General features: G+C 40.9%; 1 protein-coding gene across 1 annotated transcript; it reads left to right on the forward strand.

Annotated features, from left to right (window-relative positions):
* SPTSSA (serine palmitoyltransferase small subunit A) lies at nt 1–25690 on the forward strand. The gene is made up of 2 exons (XM_007536843.3): nt 1–226; nt 24563–25690. The coding sequence occupies exons 1-2, from the start codon at nt 16–18 to the stop codon at nt 24664–24666; spliced, it is 315 nt and encodes a 104-aa protein (XP_007536905.2). The 5' UTR covers nt 1–15; the 3' UTR covers nt 24667–25690.

Here is a 25690-nt window from a genome sequence, read left to right on the forward strand (position 1 = left end):
GGCCGGGCCGGGCCAATGGGCGCGGGGTGGTGGCGGGCGGGCGGGCCTCCAGGCCGGGGGTTTTCGGAGGCGAAGCCGAGGCCCGCCGGACAGACAGACGTTCAGCTGCAACGCGCGGCCGGGATGGCGCTGGCACGGGCCTGGAAGCAGATGTCCTGGTTCTACTACCAGTACCTGCTGGTCACGGCGCTCTACATGCTGGAGCCCTGGGAGCGGACCGTATTCAGTATCCTCCTGGGGCCGGGGGCCGGGGGCCGGGGATCGGGGGCCGAGGGCCGAGAGCGGGGGCCTGGCTAGGGGCGCACTGGCTGGGGTCTTGCCGGGAAGCTCCGAGGTGGCGGCGGGGGCGAGAGCGCCCGAGGTCGCTTGGTCGCCGGAGGAAGTCCCCGAGGGCCACGTCCACCCCGCGTGTCGTGTCGCCGCCTGCTCCGCGACCGCGCCTATCTCCGGTCTGTCCCCGCTCCCCTGGGAGGCGGGGATCAGTAAGTGGAGCAGAGCGCTCCGGGCTTGGACGCCTTGACCTTTAGCTGTCCCCGGTTTATTTGTATTTGGCTCTAATCAGATGTAAAGCTAGTAACCTATTCACTAGATTTCAGTCAGGTTGGTGAATTTGTGGTCATGTCCATTTTTTTTTTAAAGACCAGTGTGCAGTTTTGTACTTTTTTGGGGGGGGTTAAGAAGTGTGCTTTATCCACGAATTTGCTGTTTGCAGAGTTTCTAGAAGTTCAACCCGGCAAAGGAATTTGTGGTTAGTTGTATGGTGTTTAAAACTATATATTCCTTAGATAACTGATAAATACCTGTTGCTGAGTGATAACCAAGCAACTGTGGTGAGCTTGCATAGCAACTTCAGTTATTACCTCAACATTGTCAGCTTAGACTCTTTGAAGTCTGATTTTATTTTAAAGGTAGAGACAGAAAGGTACAGATTCAGAGCGAGCAAGCGAGCCAGAGACCACAGCATAAAAGCCTACTTCAGTGCAGGGGGGGGCGGGACTCAAACCTTGGTCGCACATGTGGCGAAGCAGCACATTATCCAGGTGAACTATTTCCTTGCCCCAAAAGTCTGATTTTTAAAAAATTGATATTATTTTACTTATTAGTTATGAGAGTTCTCTCTCTCTCTCTCTCTCTCTCTCTTTCTCTCTCCCTCCATCAGAGTACCTCTATAGCACATGCAGCACTTTGGGGGTGGGGATAGGAGTGATCTGGAGTCTTAACTGGGAATCTCAGGCGTGCTCTACCAGTTGAGCAACTTAACCCAGCCTAAAAGTCTGTGATTTTGGTGTCTTTACCTGTCTTGATTTACTTGCATTTTTGCAGAATACTAATACTGATGTGACTTTTTAAAAAAGACTGTAATACTTTATTAATGAAAGACAGGGAGATATATCAACAGAACCGGAGTCCCTCTCAGGCAAGAGTGACACTGAGTTTTGAACTCACCACTTGAGTGCGTTACTTCATTGTGCTGCCTCCCTGGTCACTAACTTTACTTTTTTTTCAATGGGTGATGGGTGAGGAGGGGTCATCAATACAGAATATATGTTTCATAGAACATGCTTGCTTCATGCAGCATCTCCTTTTCAATGTGGCTTAGTTTGGAATAGCTTCAAAACAACTTTGAAGATACACTGTTGCAATGCGGCAGAGTATGAGGTGACTTAAGTAAGAGTGTTAAGTGTTTACCTGTATGGAACTAGCATTAAGATTGTACTCAGGGACAGCAAAATAGCTCACCTGACAAGGTGCCTGCTTTGACATCAGTAGGATGCAGGTTTGGGCTTTGCCCCACACATTGGAGGAAACTTCAGTGCTATGGTATCTTTCTGCCTCTGCTTGTATGCTTGTAAGGGTGGGGGACTGGGGCCACATGAGTGCTCTATTGGATAAGCCATTGCACCAACTCCAGTTGAGTCTTTTGTTTCACTGATTTTGATAAATTTACAAGGAAACATTTATTTTTGCTGTTGTAGGCATTTCTTTTCAAACCTGGAATTTAAGAACTAGGATGCATGTTTTGGATTTAGAGTTATTGTAAAGTATGCTTGGATTTCATGAACCATTTCTTTGTAGTTGTAATTTAGTTTCACTCAAAGATCATTCTTGTACAATTTATGCTAATATATACTATCACTACTTGTTGAATCCCATCTTATAAATGAAGATAAACAATGTTTCACCAAGTTGAAACTCATTAAACCAGAGGTTGAACTGTAGGGACTAAGTCTGCTATAGATTTTATACTTAAAAGCTTTTGTTGATATATACATAATTGATACAGTGTGTGTCCATGGTGTTTTCCTGTATCATGTTACAATAGTAATAAATACCTAGGAGTTGGGGATAGGTGTGCAGAAATAATTGTAGTGCCTTTCTAGATTTTTGTCTTAGATGTTTTTGACATCTTGGTTTATGTGGTAAGTGGTTTTATTAACTACCAGCTAGTACTATAGAAGGTCATGATTAAATTAAATTATTATTATTATTATTACTTTTACAAGAGCACTGCTAAGCTCTGATTTTTGTTGGTATTGGGTATTGAACCTGGGAACTTTGCTGCCTCAGGCATGGAAATCTTGTATTATTTCCTCAGCCCATTATTTAATTAAAGTTTTTATTTTTATTAACATGAGACAGAGAAGGAGAGAAACAGTATTACTCTGGTATGTGTGGTATCAGGGATTGAACTCGGGACCTCATACTTTTAGGACCAACTCTTTATCTAATATACCACTTCCTGGGCCTCAAAGCTCGTAATTTTAATTAAACCCAAGATTTAAAAAAAATCCCATTTCAAAGATGATACTATTGAACCAATAGGGTAGAAATGCAGTCTATTGTCATAAATTGATCTTAAATTAGTATTTTTAAATATTTTAATGAGAGAGACAGAGAAAGATAAAGAAAGGGATAGACACACCAGAGCACCGCTCAGCTCTGGCTTATGATGGTGCTGGGAACTGAACCTGAGACCTCAGAGCCTCAGGCATGAAAGTCTTTGCATAACCATTATGCTATCTCTTCAGCTCTTAAATCAGTACTAACTGATGTATTTATATATTTGTTATGAATGTCATATACAATATCATTTCAGTTCAACTTCTCTAGCTACTATTATTTTGGTGGCACTGGGGCTTCACATGTGCTCTGCCGTTCAGATAGAGAAACAGGGAGAGAGTGACTGTGACCTGGGAGGTGAGACACTCCTACCTGAGGCTCCAAGTTCAGTCCCTGACATTGAATGTATCAGAGTGATGTTCTACCTTGCTCCCTCCACTCCTAGAAGTTGACAGCTGTAAAATTGGAAATCCAATCTCTATTGAATGTGAGGATTTTTAAACTTAAGTGTGAAAATATAATTTACAAGTGCAAGGACTGGTGTAAGGATCCCGGTTCGAGCCCCCGGCTCCCCACCTGCAGGGGAGTCGCTTCATAGGCAGTGAAGCAGGTCTCAAGGTGTCTCTCTTTCTCTCCCCCTCCTCTCTCCCATTCCTCTCTGTCCTATCCAATGACGACAACAATAATAACTACAACAATAAAACGACAAGGGCAACAAAAGGGAATATATAAATTAATATTTTAAAAAGAAATTATAATTCACAAAAATAGTTATTTAAGGAAATGCAGCAACTTATGTTAAAGTCAAACACATTATACTTACTGAAACAACACAGTTTATAAATGCCTTTTATAAAGCTTCCCATGCTCTATTTTCTGACAATACACTTGAAATATTCATCTGTTTATATTACATGCACTCTGTTTTCTGACACCATACTTAAAAGAATATATTAGATTTTGGCTTATCAGCCAGTATTTGATTCCCCCCCCACCCCATGTAGAGATGTTATATCTCACATGACAGAAATATTACGGCAAATAGGAACAATAAAATGAGTCATGCAAGTGCTAAGTAGTATTATAATGAGTACTACAGGAGACCTGATGTAATCTGAGAACCTTTTACCTCCATCTCAGGAGGGGAAGCTTTTGACATGTTTCAAAAGCCCTCTTTCCCTACTGGCAACCAACAGTGGTTTTATAACCATTATTGTTGCTTTTTTTTTTTTTTTTTTTTTGTATCCAGTGAGGTTTTGTAACTTGTACTGCCTCATTAAGTAATGCTACAACCATGCTGCATTTCCTAGGTGAGGAAATTAAGAACAACCCTGTTAAAAATAATGTGAATGGGGCTGGGTGGTGGTACACCTTGTCGAGCACATATGTTATAATGTGCTTGGACCAGGGACTCCTGGTCCCCACCTGCAAGGGGAAAACTTTCTAGTGCCAAAGCAGTGCCATTGGTATCTCCCTCTTTCCCTCTCCCTCCCCCTCAATTTTTGGTTGTCTCTATCCAATAAATAAATGAAGATTTAAAAAAATATAATGTGAATAGGGGCTGGGTAGTGGCACACCCAGTTAAGAGCACATATCACCATGGGTTTGAGCCCCCATTCCCCAACTGCATGGGGTATGCTTTATGAGTGGTGAAGCAAGTCTTCATTGTCTTTCTATTTCTCCCTCGCCTCTCAATTTCTTTCCATCCTGTGAAGTAAAATATAAAGAAGATAAAAAGGAAACAGTGGCTGTGGGAGCGGTGTATTTGTACTACCAGCACAACCTTAACTCTAGTGGCAATAAAATAAATAAAATAACGTGAATCATAAGCAAAGTTATTATAGCCTTGATTGTAATTAAAAAGATAAAATTTTGTTCTGTAGTGACTGGATTATGTTTGTCATCTCTCTGTGACTTTGTATGTCCCTGTGGCATTTTGTGTTTCTTTTTCTTTCTTTTTTTTTTTTTTTACGCAAAATGTAGGTAATTTTTGTTTTGTGCTAGGAATTAAGATTTCCTTCTGAAAACAAGTCATATTTTTTCAAGGAAAAGTTGTTTTTTTAAATTATGAAATCTAAGCACACAATGCTTGAGAAATATTGGCTTGTATGTTGAGATACATTTCAAGCTAATTGTAGAAGTATTTGAGGGTAGTAAAATAGACTACTTCTAAAGTCCTTTTAAAGTTACTTTGAAACTTAACTCTTTCTGGTGAAAATAATTATTTTTTGGGATAGAATTCAAATATAAAGAAGTAAAAATGTTATATATATTTATTTTGGATATGTTAACAAAATTGCATTGTTGTCTTTTAATTTGTAAAAATGTACATTTGTTGAATTCTGCATTCTAGTTTGTTTTCTAATTGGTTGGTACTGTTTTAGCTACTGGAGCTACTATGAATAAAACGAACTATTCTGGTGGCATAGATAAATTAAAAAATATGCATCAACCTCTTGATTGCTGTACCTAATATGGTCAAAGAATAAGAATAGGAAATAAGGAAGACTGGAGTGCTTGTCATCTATAGCTAAAGTAGTCAAGAAGAAAAATATATATATTATAGTTTTTATTAATGATGGTGGAGAGAAGGATTCTATTAGAGGTCTAGGTCCATCATAATCAATGAGGAAATCCGAGGATTCCCTGACTAGGGCCCCGCCTGATGGGGTTGCCTGGTAGTGACCAAAAAAAGGCCATCATTGGGGGGGGGTCAGGCAGTAGTGCAACAGATTAAATGTACATGTCACGAAGTGCAAGGACCGGAGTAAGGATCCCAGTTCAAGCCCCCGGCTCCCCACTTAAGGGGGGTCGCTTCACAAGCGGTGAAGCAGGTCTGCAGGTGTCTATATCTTTCTCTCCCCCCTCTGTCTTCCACTCTCTCCATTTCTCTCTGTCCTATCCAACAACAGTGACATCAACAACAATAATAATAACCACAACAACAATAAAACAACAAGGGCAACAAAAAGAAAAAAAAAGTTTCCAGGAGCAGTGGATTCATGGTGCAGGCACCAAGCCCCAGCAATAACCCTGGAGACCAAAAAAAAGAGCCAATCTCTTGCTTTTTTTCCATCTTTTGTAGTCTTGGACTTCCTCCCAGTTGTTAAAGCACTGAGTGCCATTTGTTGTATCCAGGCCAAGAAGGAAAGTTTTCATTACTTTTTTTTTTGAAATTAAAGAAGTTAATTATGAAATACAATGAGAGTGAGAAAGATCAGAGTATTGCTCAGCTCTGGCGTAAGGTGGTGCTGAAAAAAAAGGGGGTGCTGGGGATTGATTCTAGGCCCTCAAGCATGCAGTGTTCTTACTGGCCTTTTCATCTTTTAATAAAGTAGGAAAATGAACCATAGGACTCTTTTTTTTTTTTTGGGGCCCCTTTGTCAAAGATTAGATGTCCATATGTGTGGGGCCTCATTTCTGGGCTCTCAATTCTATTCCACTGGTCAGTGTGTCTGTTCATGTTCCAGTACCAAGCAGTTTTGATGACAATGGCCGTATAATACAGTTTGAGATCTGGCAGTGTGATGCCTCCGGTTCTGTTCTTTTTTCTCAAGATTGTTTTGGCAATTCTAGGTCTTTTCTGGTTCCAGGTAAACATTTGTAGCATTTTTTCTATTCTCCTAAAAAATGTGCTTGGGATCTTGATGGGGATAGCATTAAATTTGTAAATGGCTCTGGGTAATATATTCATTTTGATGATGTTAATTCTTCCAACCCATGAACATGGAATATCTTTCCACTTCTTTGTGTCTTTTTCAATTTCTTTGAGTAGTGACTCATAATTTTCAGTATACAAGTCTTTCACTTCTTTGGTTAGGTTTATTCCTAGATATTTTATTGTCTTTGTTGCTATAGAAAAAGGAACTGATTTCTGGATTTCAATTTCTTCTAACTTAGTGTTTGCATAGAGGAATGCCACTGACTTTTGAATGTTAATTTTATAGCCTGACACACTACTGTATTGCCTGATGATTTCCAAAAGCTTCTTGCTGGATTCCTTAGGTTTTTCCATGTATACTATCATGTTATCTGCAAATAAGGAGAGTTTGACTTCTTCTCTTCCAATCTGTATGCCTTTAATTCCTTGCTCCTGCCTGATTGCTATGGCAAGAACTTCCAACACTATGTTGAATAGTAATGGTGATAGTGGGCAGCCCTGTCTAGTACCTCATCTGAGGGGAAATGCTTCCAGTTTTTCACCATTGAGTATGATGTTGGCTGTAGGTTTGCTATATATAGACTCCACTATCTTCAGGAATTTTCCATCTATTCCTATTTTTTGTAGTGTTTTGATCATAAAGGGATGTTGTATTTTGTCAAAGGCTTTCTCTGCATCTATTGATATGACCATGTGGTTTTTGGTCTTGCTTTTGTTGATGTGGTGGATCACATTGATTGATTTACGTATATTAAACCAACCTTGCATGCCTGGGATAAACACCACTTGGTCATGATGAACAATTTTTTTGATATACTGCTGTATCCGGTTGGCTAGAATTTTGTTCAATATTTTCGCATCTATGTTCATCAGAGATATTGGTCTGTAGTTTTCTTTTTTGGTTGTGTCCCTGTCTGCTTTTGGTATCAGGGTGATGTTGGCTTCATAGAAGCTGGCAGGGAGTATTCCAGTGTCTTCAATCTTCTGGAAGGCTTTTAAAAGTAGAGGTATTAGTTCTTCTTTCATAGGACTTTTGGACTCAGTTAATTTCATTTGAATGGAAATGAAATTTCTTTGGTAGCTCTTGGTACTTGCCCATGTGCAATCCCTGTACTCCAGACTGACTGTTTCATTCTGTTTTCAGATACAAAGAGAAAGGGAAAGAGAGGGAACACTATATCACTGTTTTAACTTTCATGGAGCTTCCCCTGGTACTCCCATATATGGTGTCTAGGCTCAAACCCAGGACCTCACACATGTTAAGACGTATGTTCAGGGCTGGGTAGTGGCGCACCTGGTTGAGCGTGTATATACAATACACAAGGACCCGGGTTCAAGCCCCCAGTCCTCACCTGCAGGGGAAAAGCTTTGTGAGAGGTGAAACAGTGCTGTAGGTGTCTCTCAGTTTCTCTCCCTCTCTGCTTCTCTTTTCCCCTCAATTTCTGGCTGTCTCTATCCAATACATAAAGATTTAATTTTTTTTTAACTGGCTTATGGTGGTGCAGGGGATTGAACTTGGAACTTTGGAGACTCAGACATGAGAATAACCATTATGCTATCTACTCTCCACCCTAAAAAAAATTTTTTTTAAAGTATGCTCTGTGAGTGAGCTCTCCTGACCTCTTTCCTTTATTTTTGTGCACTGGGTTCTAAACTAAGTTTCAGAAAGATGAATTGCATTTCTTCAAGAAAATTGCAGTCAAGTTTCAGGAAAAGTAGAATTTATACATGTTGTTAGGTACTGCTGGGGATCAAATCTGAGGCTTCAAGTTTGCAGAGTGTGTACCCCAGCTGCAACTGTTTCATAATCTCCCAACCCCTGGGCTTTGAGAGTTGTAACATTTAGATACAAAAGAGAACATTTAATTTCTTTTTTTTTTTTTTTATGCAGTTGGGGATTTTATTTTGCTTTCCTTTTTCCTCCAAAGTTTACTAGTGATATAGAAAATTTGGCACCTCTAAAATAAGATGGCGGATCCCTGGGTGAAACAGGTATGGAGCAGTACAAGAATCTACCCCACCTCAGTGATCAACATCGTCCCATTCCCATTCAGCGCCCCTATCTTTGTTCAGTTTGTTGACACGTAGCCTTCTGGAAGCTGGTAGCATATGTAAGTCTTAGCGGAGAACATTTAATTTAATTTGATGTTTAAAACAAACCTTCTAGGGTGAGGGAAATAGCATAGTAGTTATGCAAATAGACTTTCATTCCTGAGGCTTCCAGAAAGACAAACTTTCTATGCTCATTTAATAAAGTTTATGCTTCAGAAGATCTGCTTAATAAAGTTGATATTTTTCATAGATTGGAATACTTAGAAATAGTAGTTATGGAAAGATGAAAAGAGTATATTTGTGATTAGTAGTTACTAAAAGTAGAGTTTTGGCTATCAGTACTATGCATTCTTGAAAACTCTCCAAAGTTTTGTGGGAAAATATCATTTGAGACAGTCCCCTCAAAATTTGTGCAACTACTATCCATGTACTAAGAAAAAATATAATTGGCATTTTGGGAAGTAATTTGGTTGGAGACTAACCCAGGGGTCATCTAAGTTGATTGGGGATGTTTGGTGGTAGGTGCTGAAGTAATACAGATGGTTTGGTCTGCCATGGAGGAGGTGTTAGGAGGCAGTGCTGCCAGTCACTGGCTCACAGCTGTTAGCCTAGACATGGGCCTCTTGTGGATGGAGGCAATTTTTAATTTTCTTAAAATAATAGAGCTAAAAGAACTGATTCTGTATAGCAGCTGAATTTAGGATGTTTCCTTCTCCTCCTTCTCTCCCTCTTCCTCTCCTGTCTCAATTTGTTAATGAGATTGAGAGGGAGGGGGTCTGGTGGTAGCGCAGCGGGTTAAGCTCTCATGGAGCGAAACACAAGGGCCGGTGTAGGATCCTGGTTCAAGCCCTGGCTCTCCACCTGCATGGGGGGGGGGTGGAGGGGGGGGGTGGGGGTGGCTTCACAGGTGGTGAAGCAGGTCTCTCCCTCTCTGTCTTACCCTTCTCTCGATTTTTCTTTGTCCTATCCAGCAACAATGACAGCAGTGACAACAGTAATAATGACAACAAGGGTAATAACAAGGGCAACAAAATGGGAAAAATGGCCTCCAGGAGCAGTGGATTTGTGGTGCAGGCACCGAGCCCCAGCAATAATCCTGGAGGAAAAAAAAAAAAAGAGAGAGAGAGAGAGGGAAAGAGAAAGAGAGAACTACAGCATCACTCTAGTAAATGTGATGCCAGAAATTGAACTCATGCATGAAAGTCTGGTGTTCTACCTACTGCTCAACCTCATGGGCCACTGAAGGGTTTTGTTGAAGTTTAAAATTCTTTTCTCTCTAGTCTGCCACCTGTAATTTATCAAAAATCTCATATGAAACAAACAGCAGTAAAATTGTGCATGCTGGAGGCCCCAACACTACAAAATGAGACAGACTTCTAATAAAGTATTGCTATAGGTTTGGTGAAAACCAACCAAAACCCTAAGAGAAAGCAATTGGCTAGTGAGTGAAGATTCAAAAAGAAAGTATTATTACTGTGGTCCAGGAGGTGGTGCATTGGTAAAGCTTTGGACTCTCAAGCATGAGGTCCTGAGTTTGATCCCCAGGCAGCACATGTGCCAGAGTGAGTCTGGTTCTTTTTCTCTCCTCCTATCTTTCTCATAAATCAATAAAATCTTAAAAAAAAAAAGAAAATATTATTACTGTTTTTTTCCCCTTGCCATTGAAAAACTGGAGATCATAACCCAGAGAAATATTAAAAAGCTTATTTCTTTTTTTTAATTTATTTTTTATTTAAGAAAGGATAAATTAACAAATTCATAGGGTAGGAGGGGTACAACTCCACACAATTCCCACCACCCAATCTCCATATCCCACCCCCTCCCCTGATAGCTTTCCCATTCTCTATCCCTCTGGGAGCATAGACCCAGGGTCATTGTGGGTTGCAGAAGGTAGACGGTCTGGCTTCTATAATTGCTTCCCCACTGAACATGGACGTTGACTGGTCGGTCCATACTCCCAGTCTGCCTCTCTCTTTCCCTAGTAGGGTATGTCTCTGGGGAAGCTGAGCTCCAGGGCACATTGGTGGGAAAGCCTGACCGACATCCTGATGGCATCTGGAACCTGGTGATTGAAAAGAGAGTTAACATACAAAGTCAAACAAATTGTTGAGCAATCATGGACCCAAAGGTTGGAATAGTGGAGAGGAAGTGTTAGGGAGGTACTCACTGCAAACTCTAGTGTACTTCTGCTTTCAGGTATATATTTTGCAGTAGTTTATGGATACGTGTGAACATATGCTCTCTCTCACAGAACCTGGTGTATATCTAGGTTTTGGGTTTTTGTTAGAAAGTGAACCACCTGGGATGCAATTAGAGAATACTATGAAAGGAAAGGTCTCACCTGAGTAATGAAGCTGAAGGGTTGTCATTCCACACGTGAAGTCTCTGGACACAGTCTGAGCTGAAGCATGTTGAGGTGGCAATCGTTGTGTTGATTAGGTTGTGATCGGCAGATGCATTATTATTTGATATGGATTGGGAGAGGCATACGGGAAAGTGGGCCCTATCCAAAGGTTCAAGGACTGGGGGAAGTAGAGTTAGTCTATAGTGGAGATGTGAGATTCCTGCTGTCTTAGGGTTCAAAAAGACAATGTAAAATTAATGTTATCATCACATTAATTGATAATTGGGTTAACTTTGAAAAGTCCTTCTGTTAGGGTTTGCTGTACAGTACCCATTATCTTGTATATAGCTGTGCTATTGGTTGCTTCTGATCTACTTGGTCAAGGCTTTTGAGAGAGTCCACACATCAAATACACATCCTATATATTAAAAAGACTCAGTCTGTGTTTTAAAAACTTCGAGACATACAATTAATTTTCCCCCTCTCATATTAATTATCTAGTGATTTATATGATTACACTTTACTAGGAGTGTACATAAACACCATTCCTACCACCAAAAGACAGTGACCCATCCCTCCCACCCACTCCCACCCCCCACTGTCCCAGGAAGCTGCATGTCTACCCCTCACCACAGGGTTTTTACTTTGGTGCCCTACTTACAATTTAGTCAGGTCCTGCTTTTAGTTTCCCTTTTAGATCTTCTTAGTCAACTTCTGTTGATGAGTGGGATCATCCCATACTCATCTTTATCTTTCTGACTTAGCTCACTTAACATAATTCCTTCTAGCTCTGTCCAAGATGGGTCAGAGAAGGTGGGTTCATTGTTCTTGATAGCTGCATAGTATTCCATTGTGTATATATACCACAGCTTTCTCAGCCACTCATCTGGTGTTGGGCACCTGGGTTGCTTCCAGGTTTTAGCTATTATGAATTGTGCTGCTGTGAACATTGGAGTACACACCTCTTTTTGGTTGGGTGTTATGGAGTCTAAAAAAAAATTATTTCTGCCAAATACATCTTTTTATCCTTCTACCAGATGTATCACTGGAGACTTTTCTAGCTGCCTTAAAAATCAGTGCAAATGGAAGATAATATTACAGTTATGTATATTACCCAATTTATATTCTAGTTTATACTAGTGTTTTACAAGCAAAACTCATTCTCTGAGCTTTTTGTAGTGTTGACTATACCTAAGCATGGTGATTAATTTTGGAAACCACAGTTTGTTACCAAATTGTCCAAAAAACTAAAGAGAAAGCATGCTGCTGAACCCAGCAATGATCATGCTTAAATCTGGACTGAAATTCTGGGAGTGGTTTATTGCAGAGTTCAGAGACACCAAGGCCATGGGTCGCCCCCCAGATTCATTATTAATTACAGTTCTAGTCCTTTCTGAAGCTTTCAAGTCCCAGGGCTAAAGGGGGAAGTTTTTCCAGTCTGCTCTGTTGCAAGATGTTTCAGTAACATCAATTAACCTGCAACATGAGTAGTACAACACAGCTCTGTTGACTTTGTGTTTGCTTTATATAGGCTGGAAAATTAGCCCAGAACCTCATGCATGTGTGGTACCATTGACAAGTGACCTTCCTGAGCCAATCATTTAAAAAAAAAAATTTACTTATAAAATAAAAGTATCAATAAGACCATAGAACAGGAAGGGTACAACTCCACACAATTTCCGCCACACCTTCCCTTGAAAGCTTTCCTATTCTTTATCCCTCTGGGAGCGTGGACCCGGGATCATTATGGGGTGCACAAGGTGGAAGGTCTGGCTTCTCCACTGAACATGGGTGTTGGCAGATCGATTCATACTCTCAGCCTGTTTCTCTCTTTCCCTAGTGGGGCAGGGCTCTGGAGAGGTGGGGTTGCAGGACACATTGTTGTAGTCAGATGCCCATGGAAGTCAGGAGCCAACCATTTTCATTGTTCTCTCTTTTTGCAATGCTGGAACTTCTTGTCTACATGATTTTACTGCTTCTGGATGCATCATTCTTTTAATTTTGGATAGGGAGACAGAGAGGAACTTTTCCCACTACTGTGGCACTCCCATATGGTTGTCTGGGTTTGAACCTGGCCTGTGTTTGTAGCAAGGCATGTGCCCTGCCAGGTACAGTATCTTTTAACCTCTCAATATTCTTTATTTTTCTCTTTCTCATCAGTGCCTTGAAATACACTAGTTTTAAAAAAAATTTTTAAATATTTATTCCCTTTTGCTGCCCTTGTTTTACTGTTGTAGTTATTGTTGTTGAGAAAAAAGTGATACCCCCAGACCTGCTTCACCATTCATTCATTCATTCATTCATTCATTCATTCACCAGCAACTAGGGAGCAGGGCCTTGAACCCTGGTATTTGTGCTTGGTAAAGTGCATCATTGCTTGGCCCTCTGAATTGATTTTTTAAAAAAATATTTATTTATTTATGCATGATTAGAAAGACATCAAACTATCACTGCCATATGCAGTGCTCGGGATTGAACTCATGACTTTATACTTGCAGGTCTTTGTGTTACCCGCTGTACACATCTCAGGTCACTAGACTTGATTTTTTAAAAATAAATTTGACAAATAGGTCATATTATTTTAGGTGACTTTTAACTGTTTTGATGTGATCAGTGCAATCAGAGACTTAAATGTGTTGACATTATTTAGACTAGTGAAGAGGTGTAAGTAAAACCCACTGGAACAAAGATTCCTGGCCTTGGGGAGAAACTACTATTGATTTGTAAGGCGGAGATAATGTGCAGTTGCTTGTTGGGACAGGAAATCTTAATTACCATGGTCTTGCTTTTGCTTCTTGTATTTGTTTTTAAAGGGATTCCTCCTTTTGTTACTGGACTTTTTTAGTTGCTGGGGAAAGGATTAAGGATGGCATTTGTATAGAAAAAAAAGAAAGAAAGAAAGAAAGAAAATTTCCCCCTATGTAACTGGAAACTTGTCAGGTCATAAGTTGGAGTTTCTTTTTCCAAAGAATCAAAGAATCAGCAGAGGTGTGTGTGTGTGTGGGGGGGGGGCAGTATGCTCCTGGTTAAGCTTCAGGAGTGGTAAAGCAGGTCTGCCGATATCCATCTGTCTATCTGTCTCCTCTCTCAATTTCTCTCTGTCCTATCCAATAAAATAGAAAGAAAAGAGAAGGAAGAAAGAAAGGAAGAGAAAGAGAGAAAAGAAAAGGTTACCAGGACTGACCCCCAGCAATAACCTTGGTGGTAGTAAAATAATAATAATCAGAAAACAACATGGGGATATAGTTTTATTGATGTGCTTTTAAATCCATTGAATGCATAATTACAATCTGATCAGATCGTAAATAGCTCTGATTATTCATTCAGCCCTTGAGCAAACATTTATCTTTAGTGCCTGCACCTACCCTGGCACATCATCTACTTGGTGATTTGTGATGGGCCTGCTTTATCCAGCTGTGTACAACAACTGGAAACAAAGGAGCAACTGAAGTGCTCTCGTTTTCAGGAGATAGAAAGTTAAACTCACAAAACAGAACGCTTATTTCTTTTCCTGCTTTTTGTTACATCATGCTCTCTTCTCTATTTCTTGAATAATGAAAACCCTTATATAAGAGTCCTTTCCCCCCCTTTTTTAATCAAGTGGTTATTAGGAGTTCCACACTGTCCCATTATCTCCTTGTTCACTTAATGTGCCACTGTATACTTGAATAGCTTTGAAACTTATTTCTTTTTTGTCACCAAGGCATTTTATCTTGTTTTAATTTTTTTGCCTGGTGGCCATCCCCTCCCCATCCCTTTTTTTTTTTTTTTTTTAGTAGGACAGAGAAATTGAGTGGGGAGGGAGAGGTAGAGAAGGAAGGAGAAAGAGAGACATATGTAGCACTGCTTCACCCTCATGAAGATTTCCCAGTGCAAGGGGAACTAGGGACTGGAACCTGTGTCCTTGCACTTAATAATGTGTGCACTCAAACAGGTGTGCAACTGCCTGCCCCCAGATTTTGAAATTTAATTGTTTAGATCATTTCTCTTTCAAGTCTTATTTATTTTAGTGATTCTGGAAATAATTAGGAGTATTGGGGTTACATTTGTGCAGGGGAGATAGCATAATGGTTCTGCAAAAAGACGCATGCCTGAGACTCTAAGGTCATGCATGCTCAACTGGATGTATCACTGTCTGGCCCTGCAGTTCTTATTTATGAAAGTAAGCTATTGGCTATTATACCAGAAAGCCCATAAAGAATATTATTGAAGGCCGGGTGGTGGCTTACTCAGTTAAGCAAACAGTTACCAGGATCAAGCCCCTGGTTGCCACCTGCAGGGGAAGCTTTAAGAGCAGTGAAGTAGTGCTGTAGATGTCTTTCTCTTTCCTTCTCTAAGCCCCCCTCCCCTATTTTTCTCCTTCAGTATCTAGTGAATACAAATAAAATATTTAAAAAACTGCTCATGAAAAATTAACGAATCTTTTTTATGTTTATTCATTTAGTTATTTATTCCCTTTTGTTGCCCTTGTTGTTTTATTGTAGTTTTTATTGATGTCATTGTTGTTGGATAGGACAGAGAGAAATGGGCAGAGGAGGGGAAGACAGAGAGGGGGAGAGAAAGAAAGACACCTGCAGACCTGCTTCACCGCCTGTGAAGCGACTCCCCTACAGGTGGGGAGCCAGGGGCTCCAACCCAAATCCTTACGCTGGTTCTTGCGCTTTGTGCCACGTGCGCTTAACCCGCTGCATTACAGCCTGACTCCCCACTATTTTTTTTTTTACATCCGCTTTCCCCATCTCTTTATCTCTCTCCTCTTCCCTTCCCTGCCCCTCCTTCTCTACAGGAGGGTCATGTGCACAGTTTCATTCACCTAGGAAGGGGGTGGGGCAGAGAGATGCTACCATTCCCGAGCTGCCCTGGTTCTGTGGTACTTCCTGTGTTGGTAGGACTTGAACCTGGGCCTTTATAAAAAGGAAACATTGACTAAACCATAGGATAAGAGGTGTACAACTCCATACAATTCCCATCACCAGATCTCCATATCCCATCCCCTCCCCTGATAGCTTTCCTATTCTTTAACCCTCTGGGAGTATGGACCCAAGGTCATTGTGGGATGCAGTAAGGTCTGGCCTCTGTAATTCTTCCCGGCTGAACATGGGTGTTGACAGGTCAATCCATACTCGCAGCCTGTCTCTCTCTTTCCCAAGTAGGGTGGAGCTCTGGGGAAGTGGAGCTCCCAAATGAACTTAAAGGCTAAATGAAGATGAAGACTTGGGGGGGGGGGCCCTCCCTTTTGTAGATAGCTAGTAGTTATATTTTAGTTATATTCCAAAGGGTCTGTGGCTATACTAGTGTTTTTTTTTTTTTTTTGGCCTGAGCCTGAAATCTGATATGCAGGTGGATCCAAGTTATTGTCTGGGGAGATGATGTCATGGCTGGAAAAGGACCAGAAAGCTCCCTAATATGGGAAAGGTGTATAAATATTGCTGACTATAAACCCCATTGATTTGATTTGGTCTGGGGCCCATATTCAGCTTAGGAGCCTATGTGAGCACTGCATCCCTGTAGATCAGAGCTCACATTCTGTGGTCATGAGTAGGTGTGTTCCAAGCTGCCCCAGTATCAACCCATCTTCCTTAGGAGGATGGAATATTCTCTACCATTGTTGATCCAAGTTGAGGGCAGGGTCCTGTGGGGGTCTACAAAGGGGTCTATTTTGTTGTTCCTGATAGAGATGACTGGTAACAAGGCAAGAAGGATTTATTTGAGGTCTAGGCCTCAAATAAATCATGTCTGTTTGGGAATCTCAGGACTCTCCGAATAGGGACCCAGCTGATGGAGTGGCCTGATAGTGACTAAAGAGTCATCATTAAAGTATGCCAGTCTCTTGCCCTTATTCACCAGCTGCTTTCTCTAGAGAATTGTCCTTGGCTAAGGCAACTATCTTACCAGGATGGTTTCCCTTACTTTATCCTGAAGCTTCTTCTAGCGTTTGCCCTTCCGTAGCCAGTCAACAGCGTCAGGTTGAGCCTGATGTAAAGTTTCGAGACCTCCTTTGAATCTGGAGAGGTGGCAGTCGTTGACTATGTGGGTCATAGTCTGTCTGGAGCCGCAGGGGCAGTTTGGGTCTTCTGGCTCCCCAGCGATGGAACATAGCGGCGCACCGGCCATGGCCTGTTCGATAGCGATTGAGGAGGGCCCAATCATAACGTGCTAGGTCAAAGCCGGGTTGACGCTTGCAGGGGTCTGTGATGAGGTGTTTGTTCTTGACCTCAGCTGACTGCCAACTCTGTTTCCAAGAGTCTGGAACAGAGAAGTTCAGTGTAGGCGTAGGGGACCAGATTGGGTGACGAGACGTCAAGCGTTGGACAGGGTGGGCGAAGATATCCGTGTATATTGGCAGGTCCGGTCGAGCATAGACGTGGGAAATGAACTTAGATGATGCCGCATCCCGACGAATATCTGGCGGGGCGATGTTGCTAAGAACTGGCAGCCATGGAACCGGGGTGGAACGGATGGTTCCAGAAATTATCCTCACGGAGGAATATAATTTGGAATCAGCCAAGTGGACATGGGGGCTACGGAACCATACTGGGGCACAGTATTCTGCAGTGGAATAGCGTAATGCCAGAGATGATGATCGTAGTGTGGCAGCGCTCGCGCCCCATGAGGAGCTGGCCAGTCTTGCAATGATGTGATTCCTCGCGCCCACCTTTGCTGCAGTTTTTATGAGATGTTCGTGAAGTGACAGAGTGCGATCGAGAGTAACGCCAAGATAGACTGGCTGGGCTTCATGCCGGATTCTCGTATCGCCAAGCTGCACATTAAGCTCACGCGAGGCCGAGCGAGGCATGGTGTAGATGGAAAACAGATGATACCGTTTTTGCAGTGCTAGGGATTAGTCGCCATTTTTTACAGTAATCAGATATCAGAGACATGTCTTATCCTGAAGCTAATGATTAGCCAATAAGGGATACAATAGGTCAGACCTTTTGCCTCAGAGCAACACCAACATGAGGTACAATTTATGCTCTAGAGCACTTTGTGGGAATTGCACATCTGACTCTCAGTAGCCTCTTTTCTTTTCTTTCTCTTTTTAATATTTATTTATTCATTCCCTTTTGTTGCCCTTGTTTTATTGTTGTAGTTATTATTGTTTTTGTTATTGATGTCGTCGTTGTTGGATACGACAGAGAGAAATGGAGAGAGAAGGGGAAGACAGAGAGGGGGAGAGAGGTAGACACCTGCAGACCTGCTTCATCGCTTGTGAAGTGACTCCCCTGTAGGTGAGGAGCCGGGGGCTCGAACCGGGATCCTTACGTTGGTCCTTGCACTTTGTGCCACCTGTGCTTAACCCGCTGCGCTACCGCCCAACTCCCGCCTCCTTTCTTTCATTCCTTCTTTCCAATTAATTTTTTTAGAAAGTTATTTTTTTAAAGTATTTTATTTACTTTATTTTTGAAAGAAATGCAGAGAGAGAAAGAAACACCAGAGCACTGATCAGCTCTGCTTATGGTGGTGCAGGGGATCAAACCTGGGACTTTGGAGCCTCAGGCATGACAGTCATTTTGCATAACCACTATGCTATCTACCCCCACCCCCTTCCAATTAATTTTTATTTTGAATTTAGTTTTTTTTTTTTTTTTTTTAACCAGAGCACTGCTCAGGTCTGGTTTATGGTGGTGCAGGGATTGAACCTGGGATTTTGGAGCCTCAGGCATGGGAGTCTGTTATAGATAGCATAACCATTATGCTATCTACCCCTGCCCTTGAATTTAATTTTATTTTTTACCAAAGCACTGCTCAGCTCTGGCTTATGGTGGTGTGGGTGTTTGAACCTAAGACCTGGGAGCCTCAGGCATGAGAATCTGTTTGCAAAGCCATTATGCTATTTCCACCCCACCCCCACCCCTTAGTCTCTTTCTTCATCCACTTCTTTTTAAAAAAATTTATTTATTTTTTAATGTATTTATAAAAAGGAAACATTGACAAAACCATAGGACAAGAAGGGTACAACTCCACACAATTCTCACCATGAGAACTCTGTATCCCATCCCCTTCCCTGATAGCTTTCCTATTCTTTAACCCTCTAGGAGTATGGACCCAGGGTCATTATGGGATGCAGAAGGTGGGAGGTCTGGCTTCTGTAATTGCTTCCCCGCTGAACCTGTTCGTTAAGTCAGTCCGCACTCTCTCTTTCCCTAGTGGGGCGGGGCTCTGGGGAGGCAGAGCTCCAGGACATATTGTTGGGGTTATCTGTCCAGGGAAGTCTGGTTGGCATCATGCTAGCATCTGGAACCTGGTGGCTGAAAAGAGAATTAACATACAAAGCCAAACAAATTGTTGACCAATCATGAACCTAAAGGTTGGAATAGTGCAGATGAAGAGTTGGGGGGGGGGTGTCTCCCTTTTGTAGATAGCTAGTAGGCATATTTTAGTTATATTCCAAAGGGCCTGTAGCTATACTAGTATTGTTGTTTTTTTTTTTTTTTGGCCTGAGCCTGAAATCTGAAATGCAGGTGGATCCAAGTTATTGTCTGGGGAGATGATGTCATGGCTGGAAAAGGACCAGAAAACTGGATCAGGGAAGAGAGTAGCTCCCTAATATGGGAAAGGTGTATAAATATTGCTGACTATAAACCCCATCGATTTGATTTGGTCTGGGGCCCATATTCAGTTTAGGAGCCTATGTGACCACTGCATCCCTGTAGATCAGAGCTCACATTCTGTGGTCATGAGTAGGAACGTTCCAAGCTGCCTCAATATCAGGACCCATCTTCCTCAGGTGTAGCATAAAGTATGTTGTCCATCTTCTCTTAGGAAGATGGAACATTCGCTACTATTGTTGATCCAAGTTGAGGGCAGGGTCCTATGGGGGCCCACAAGTGGTCTATTTTGTTGTTCCTGATAGGGATGACTGGTAACAATGGAGAGAGGGATTTATTCGAGGTCTAGACCCATCATGTCTGTTTGGGAATCTCAGGACTCCTCAAATAGGGCCCCCATCCACTTTTTTTTTTATGATTCCCTTTTGGTGTCCTTGTTGTTTTATTGTTGTAGTTATTATTGATGTCATCATTGTTGGACAGGAGAGAGAGAAATGGAGAGAGGAGGGGAAGACAGAGAGAGGGAGAGAAAGACAGACACCTGTAGATCTGCTTCACTGCCTGTGAAGCGACTCCCCTGCAAGTGGGGAGCCGGGGACTCAAACCGGGATCCTTGTGCTGGTCTTTACGCTTAGGGCCACCTGCGCTTAACCCACTGTGCTACCACACGACTCCCCCCATCCACTTCTTAATCCCCTTCATGTTGAAACTCTTTCAGGAATGACTAGTATAGGTACTGGGTGGTGGTGTACCTGGTTGAACATACATGTTACAGTGCTCAAGGACCTGGGCTCAAGCCCCTGTTCCCCACCTGCAGGGGGAAAGCTTTTCGAGTGGTGAAGCTGGGCTGCAGGTGTCTCTCTCTGTCTCTCTTATCACCTCCTCCCCTCCCAGTTTCTGGCACTCTCTATCCAATAAATAAATAAAGATAAAAATAAAAAAAAAAAGAATGACTAGTATAAAAAGCCCTGTCTCAATCTAGTTTCTGTCAACTTCTGTGAACTTCAACCTAACACTGATACTCTGTAGATTGGAGAGGTGCTTGAATGCTTTGCCTAGAATTTAAGTGCCGTCCTCTGGACACTGGAAAACCCAGTGCACTGTAAAGAATCTCTCCAGTGAAGAAGGGCATAGAAACTGACTAGTGGCTTAAATGGGGGCTTTTCTTAAATCACTTTTTAAAAGAAATGTTGATTTACAAAAATGTTATTATTACAGAGATACAGTTTCACATCTCTCCGAGGTAGGTGTCAGCACATCTCTCCCTCCACCAAATTGTATTCTCTCTCCACCATAGAACACTGTATCCCCAGCCCCATCTTGGCTCCCTTCCTGAAATGGAGACTTTTACCTGGTGTATACAAGGTAAAATATACTTGTGGACTCACTTCCTTCCCTCCCTTCCTCCCTTCCTTCCTTCCTTCCTTCCTTTCTTTCTTTCTTTCTTTCTTTCTTTCTTTCTTTCTCTCTTTCTTTCTTTCTCTCTTTCTTTCTTCTTTCTTTATTGTGACCAGAACACTACTCAGCTTTGGCATGTGATATGGGAGATTGAATCTGAGACTTGCATAACCATAAATGCAAGAAGAGAGATCACTGTTCCATCACCCTAGGAGCTTGTTGTGCAGAGGCCTGAACCCAGGACCTCACATATGGTGAGGCATGCATCCTACCACAAGTGAATTATCACTTGACTCTCCTCCCCTGTATAAGGAATGATAAAAAGCTTCAGTTACTTACTACTGATTGAAGGAGAGACATATGAGAGATAAGTCATTTGCAGAGTTGGGAAGAACCAAGAAGTCTTCGATAATTCTTATATGGGGAGATTGACATCAAAGAAATTTCCATGTTGGGTATATCAGGCAAATCATTAATTAATCGTTACACCAACTATTTTAAACTAGTTTAAAAATAGAACCCATAAAAAGAAGTAGTTTTATAGAAAGTGAGTCTAGTTTTGACTGTTGGATTTAAAGTTCCATATGGAAAAGTATGAGTGTTCATTCAATTGTAGAACATATTTGTGTGCAGTATGGAAGGTGGGATCAGGTCAAGAATATAAAAGTGGTTGCTTAAGTTATGAATAGGTAGGGTTGAAGACAAAACATTGGGAATACCACTTTATCATTTAGAATACTTTAATTTGCAAGTAGTGAAGGAAATCTAAGTCCAACTGCCTTAAGACCAAAGGGGATTTGTATGTCTTAAGTATTTGAAAACTAAAAAAAAAAAAAAAGTATCTGAAAGCTACGGTGGTAGGGTAGACTTCAGGTGGCTTGATCAGGGTTCTGCCCCACCTGTTTTTTTTTTTGGTATCATTGTTTTTGCTTCACTACCTTCATGTGTCAGCTTTGTTTAGAGCTTTGCTTTCTTCATGGAGGCAAAGTGACTGCAGTGATTCTAAGAGTCTGTCAGCAAACTGCATGTTCTCACAGGAGAGAGGTTATCAGTGTTTCCTGAATTTTCCTGGAAGAAGTTTCTAAGCTTTAGACTGAATTCAGTATTAGAGGAGATATTGCTCTAAATGAAGAGATGGGAGTAGAGTTAGGCTATCTCAAAGGGCATAGGGAGAATTTTTGAAGAGGAAGGACCAAAACTATGTCAATTCAGAGAGTTATTAGATTTACTAGATGGATACTGGTAACCTGAGAATGGTCTCTTCCCTAGAAGGGTAACAGTCAGGTGACTGTGTGGGTGAATAGTGATATCCATGATGGAGATAAATAATATACTATAATCTCCTCCAAACCCTCAGGTTTCATGTATACATGATTCCACTTGTGGACTCACTTCCTTTTCTTCTTTCTTTCTTTCTTTCTTTCTTTCAATCAGAGCACTGCTCAGCTCTGGTTTGTGATATGGGAGATTGAATCTGAGACTTACATAACCATAGATGCAAGAGGAGACATCACTGTTCCATCACCCTTGGAGCTTCTTGTGCAGAGGCCTGAACCCAGGACCTCACATATGGTGAGGCATGCATCCTACCACAAGAGAATTATCACTTGGCTCTCCTCCCCCATTTATGTTTTAAGAAATTAAGTGGGCAACTATGGAGGTGCCTTAGCATGGAAAGCACAGATTTCCACATGCGAAGTCTTGGGTTTGAATTATGATGCCTCATATGCCAACGTGGTACTCTGGCCTCTCATGAAATCAATATAGAAGTTATATGGTAAGGGAGTTGGGTGGTAGTGCAGAGGTTTACGTGCAAGTGGTGCAAAGCGCAAGAACCGGCTCCCCACCTGCAGGGGAGTCACTTCACTAGCGGTGAAGCAGGTCTGCAGGTGTCTACCTTTCTCTCTTCCCCTCTGTCTTCCCCTCCTCTCTCCATTTCTCTCTGTCCTGTCTAATAACAACATCAATAACAACAACAATAATAACCACAACAATAAAACAAGGGCAACAAAAGGGGATAAATAAATACTTAAAAAAGAAAAAGAAGTTATATGGTAAGAAGACATTTTTAAAAAAGAAAGAAAAGACTCTCTTGGAAGCAGTGAAATCCTAGGCATGAAGCCTTGGTATGTTAAACAAATGCTCACAGAATGGGGCCAGAGAGTGGTGGACCTGGTGAGTGTACTCATTAACACACCCCAGGTCCTGGGTTGGAGCCCCTGGGCCTTCCCTGTAGGGGGTGCATTCTAGGAGTTGTGAAGCAGAGGTGTCTGTCTTTCTCTCCCCCACCTCCTTCCTTTCTCTCTGTCCTAGTCAGTAAAAATAGAAAGGAGAAAAAAAATGATTATGGGAAACTTTTCACTCATGTGTGCTGGACCAACAGAGTAGGTTCAGGGTTTGAGTCAGAGTAGCTTCCATTCATATTGTAACTACAGTCCTGACCAGTACTACCCTGGACAAGTCAGTCAGTGTGTTGTAAGATTCTAATGACGTAAACCTTTCATAGGATAGCTGTTCAGGCTAACTAAGGTAATAGACAAAAGAGGTTTCCTCACTGGAGTGTCAAACAATATTAATTAGTAGTGTACACACTTTTGAAAAATGTGATGTGTTGTAGAACTACTACAGTATATAGAATTATACTATAGAGCTAAAGGTCTGACAAGCCAGAGAAAGAAAGTGACTAACTTGTTGCAGTTATTCTTTAGCCTGACTGCATGACTCCACAAAGGGGTTTATAGTTTATATAATTGCTAGCATTATTTTTTGTGGCCCCCCCCCCACTGACTTGCATATAATCTGTTTTAGTTTCCTGTGGAATGAGAAGAGGTACAGTTCAGAATGTTTATTTTTTAGGCTTTCAAAATAACTTGTATTTGATATTGTTAAAAAATTCCATGATAGTTATAACCAAATAGCTAATAGTAGACATGTGCTATCAGTTCATATGTCACTGATGCATCACTTATCTCAGTTTTGACTCCAAAACTAATGTTTCTAGACACACTCTTGTCTAAATAATTCTAAAATTCTTGTGGCCTGGGAGGTGGTACAGTGAATATGACATTGGACTGTCAAACATGAGGGCTAGAGTATGGTCCCTAGCATCATATGGGCTCTGGTTCTTTCTTTCCTTTCTCCATCTCATTAGTAAATAAGTAAAAATGAGTCTTAAAATAATAAATCTATCTCAGATCTGAATCCTTACTACTTAAGAGTTAGTAGACCTTTTACTACAATTAAATACAATTTTATCCCTGTACATTTGTTTCTTGGGTTGAACGGTGTCACTTCTATATAAAGTTTAAGCTATGTGGTGTTTTAAAGTATAATAACAGTTAGCAGATGCTTACATGTAAACTTGTAAGTCTGTGATAAAGATAAAATGAACTTTGAAGAACTATAATGGTGTCAAGCACTATTAGTGTTAGTGGCTGTGATTTTACTTCTAAGTATTTTCTAGATATTAATGTATATGAGAAAGCAATAAGTGAATGGATACAATATGCAACAGTTGTTGGAAATAATTTTGGGACTTTTTTTTTCCTTTTTCCCAGAGCATTGCTTATCTCTGATTTATGGTGGTATAGGGGATTGAACCTGGGACCTCAGAGCCTCGGGCATCAGAGTGTCTTTGCATAACAATTATGGTATCTACCCTTGCCCCAGGATTTATTTTTTTTAATTGAATGTAAGATTTCCTTAACTACCACTCAGATTCCATGCTGGTTTCCGTTGTGGGAATGGCATTATACACAGGATATGTCTTCATGCCTCAGCACATCATGGCAATATTGCACTACTTTGAAATTGTACAGTGACCAAAATGTGACCCAAATCCATGAATTTGTTAAGGAAGAATCACCTCCTAAAACTGAAATGAGACTTCATCGGATGTCACAAGAAACTCTACTAGACGTCAACATAACCAACTTTATCAGTATAATGACTAAAATTCATGAGTAGACCAGGAAAGCTAATCCTGACTCATGTGTTATGTTCTTTATTTTTAACTTTAAAAGAAGCTCTTGTATAAGTAGTTTTTTTTTTTTTTTTGTCTATTTTAACATTGCAGTTATTTGTACTTTGATATCAGTATTTTCTTAACCTTTGTGACCGTTTCAATATTATCCCGTGGAAGCTTTTCTTAATGTAACTTTGAGTACATTTTAATTGCCTTCTACTATTTCCAAAACCCAAAGTCATTAGTTGAGCTTTACTGTTCTTGCTATTGTATGGCCTATACATCTGCCTGGATATATTTATACTCTTGACCAAAGTTTTGTAAGATACAATACAAGATTGGGGGAGGGAGGCAGTTTTATTGAGAATTATTTCCAAAAGATTTACCTGTAAGTTTGAACTCAGGAGTATAGTTTTAGCTACTTAGACTCCAACAGCTTGTGCTTTAAGACTGTTCAAATATTTCTTCACAATGAAAAAGAAAGATCTTGCTAAAGCTAAAATAAGGAACATTTAGCATTTAAATATTTAATTCTTACATGGATTCATTTTCAGAAAACTGATGATTCTTGTGACAGGGTGGTTAAGTAGTGTTATTATGTAACGCTGATAGTTTTTAATAGAAAGTATGGCCAGTTTCTTCTGATGGTGATTATTAACAGTGTACATCCTTACATTTAGTTTCTTGATTGTTTTAGGTGCTGAATTAGGATATGATGAAATGAATTGTCATTAAAAAATTGTAACAAAAGAAATGTAAACTTAAAGTCCTCCTACTCTTTGTATTTTTTTAAAAGATTTTTATTCCTTAAATGTAAAGCGACTACCTAACTTTTTGATGTAAACTCATTAAAATCAAAGAGAAAAAGATCAAACAATGTA

The sequence above is a fragment of the Erinaceus europaeus genome, chromosome 16 (assembly GCF_950295315.1).
Source record: "Erinaceus europaeus chromosome 16, mEriEur2.1, whole genome shotgun sequence".
Classification (NCBI taxonomy): domain Eukaryota; kingdom Metazoa; phylum Chordata; class Mammalia; order Eulipotyphla; family Erinaceidae; genus Erinaceus; species Erinaceus europaeus.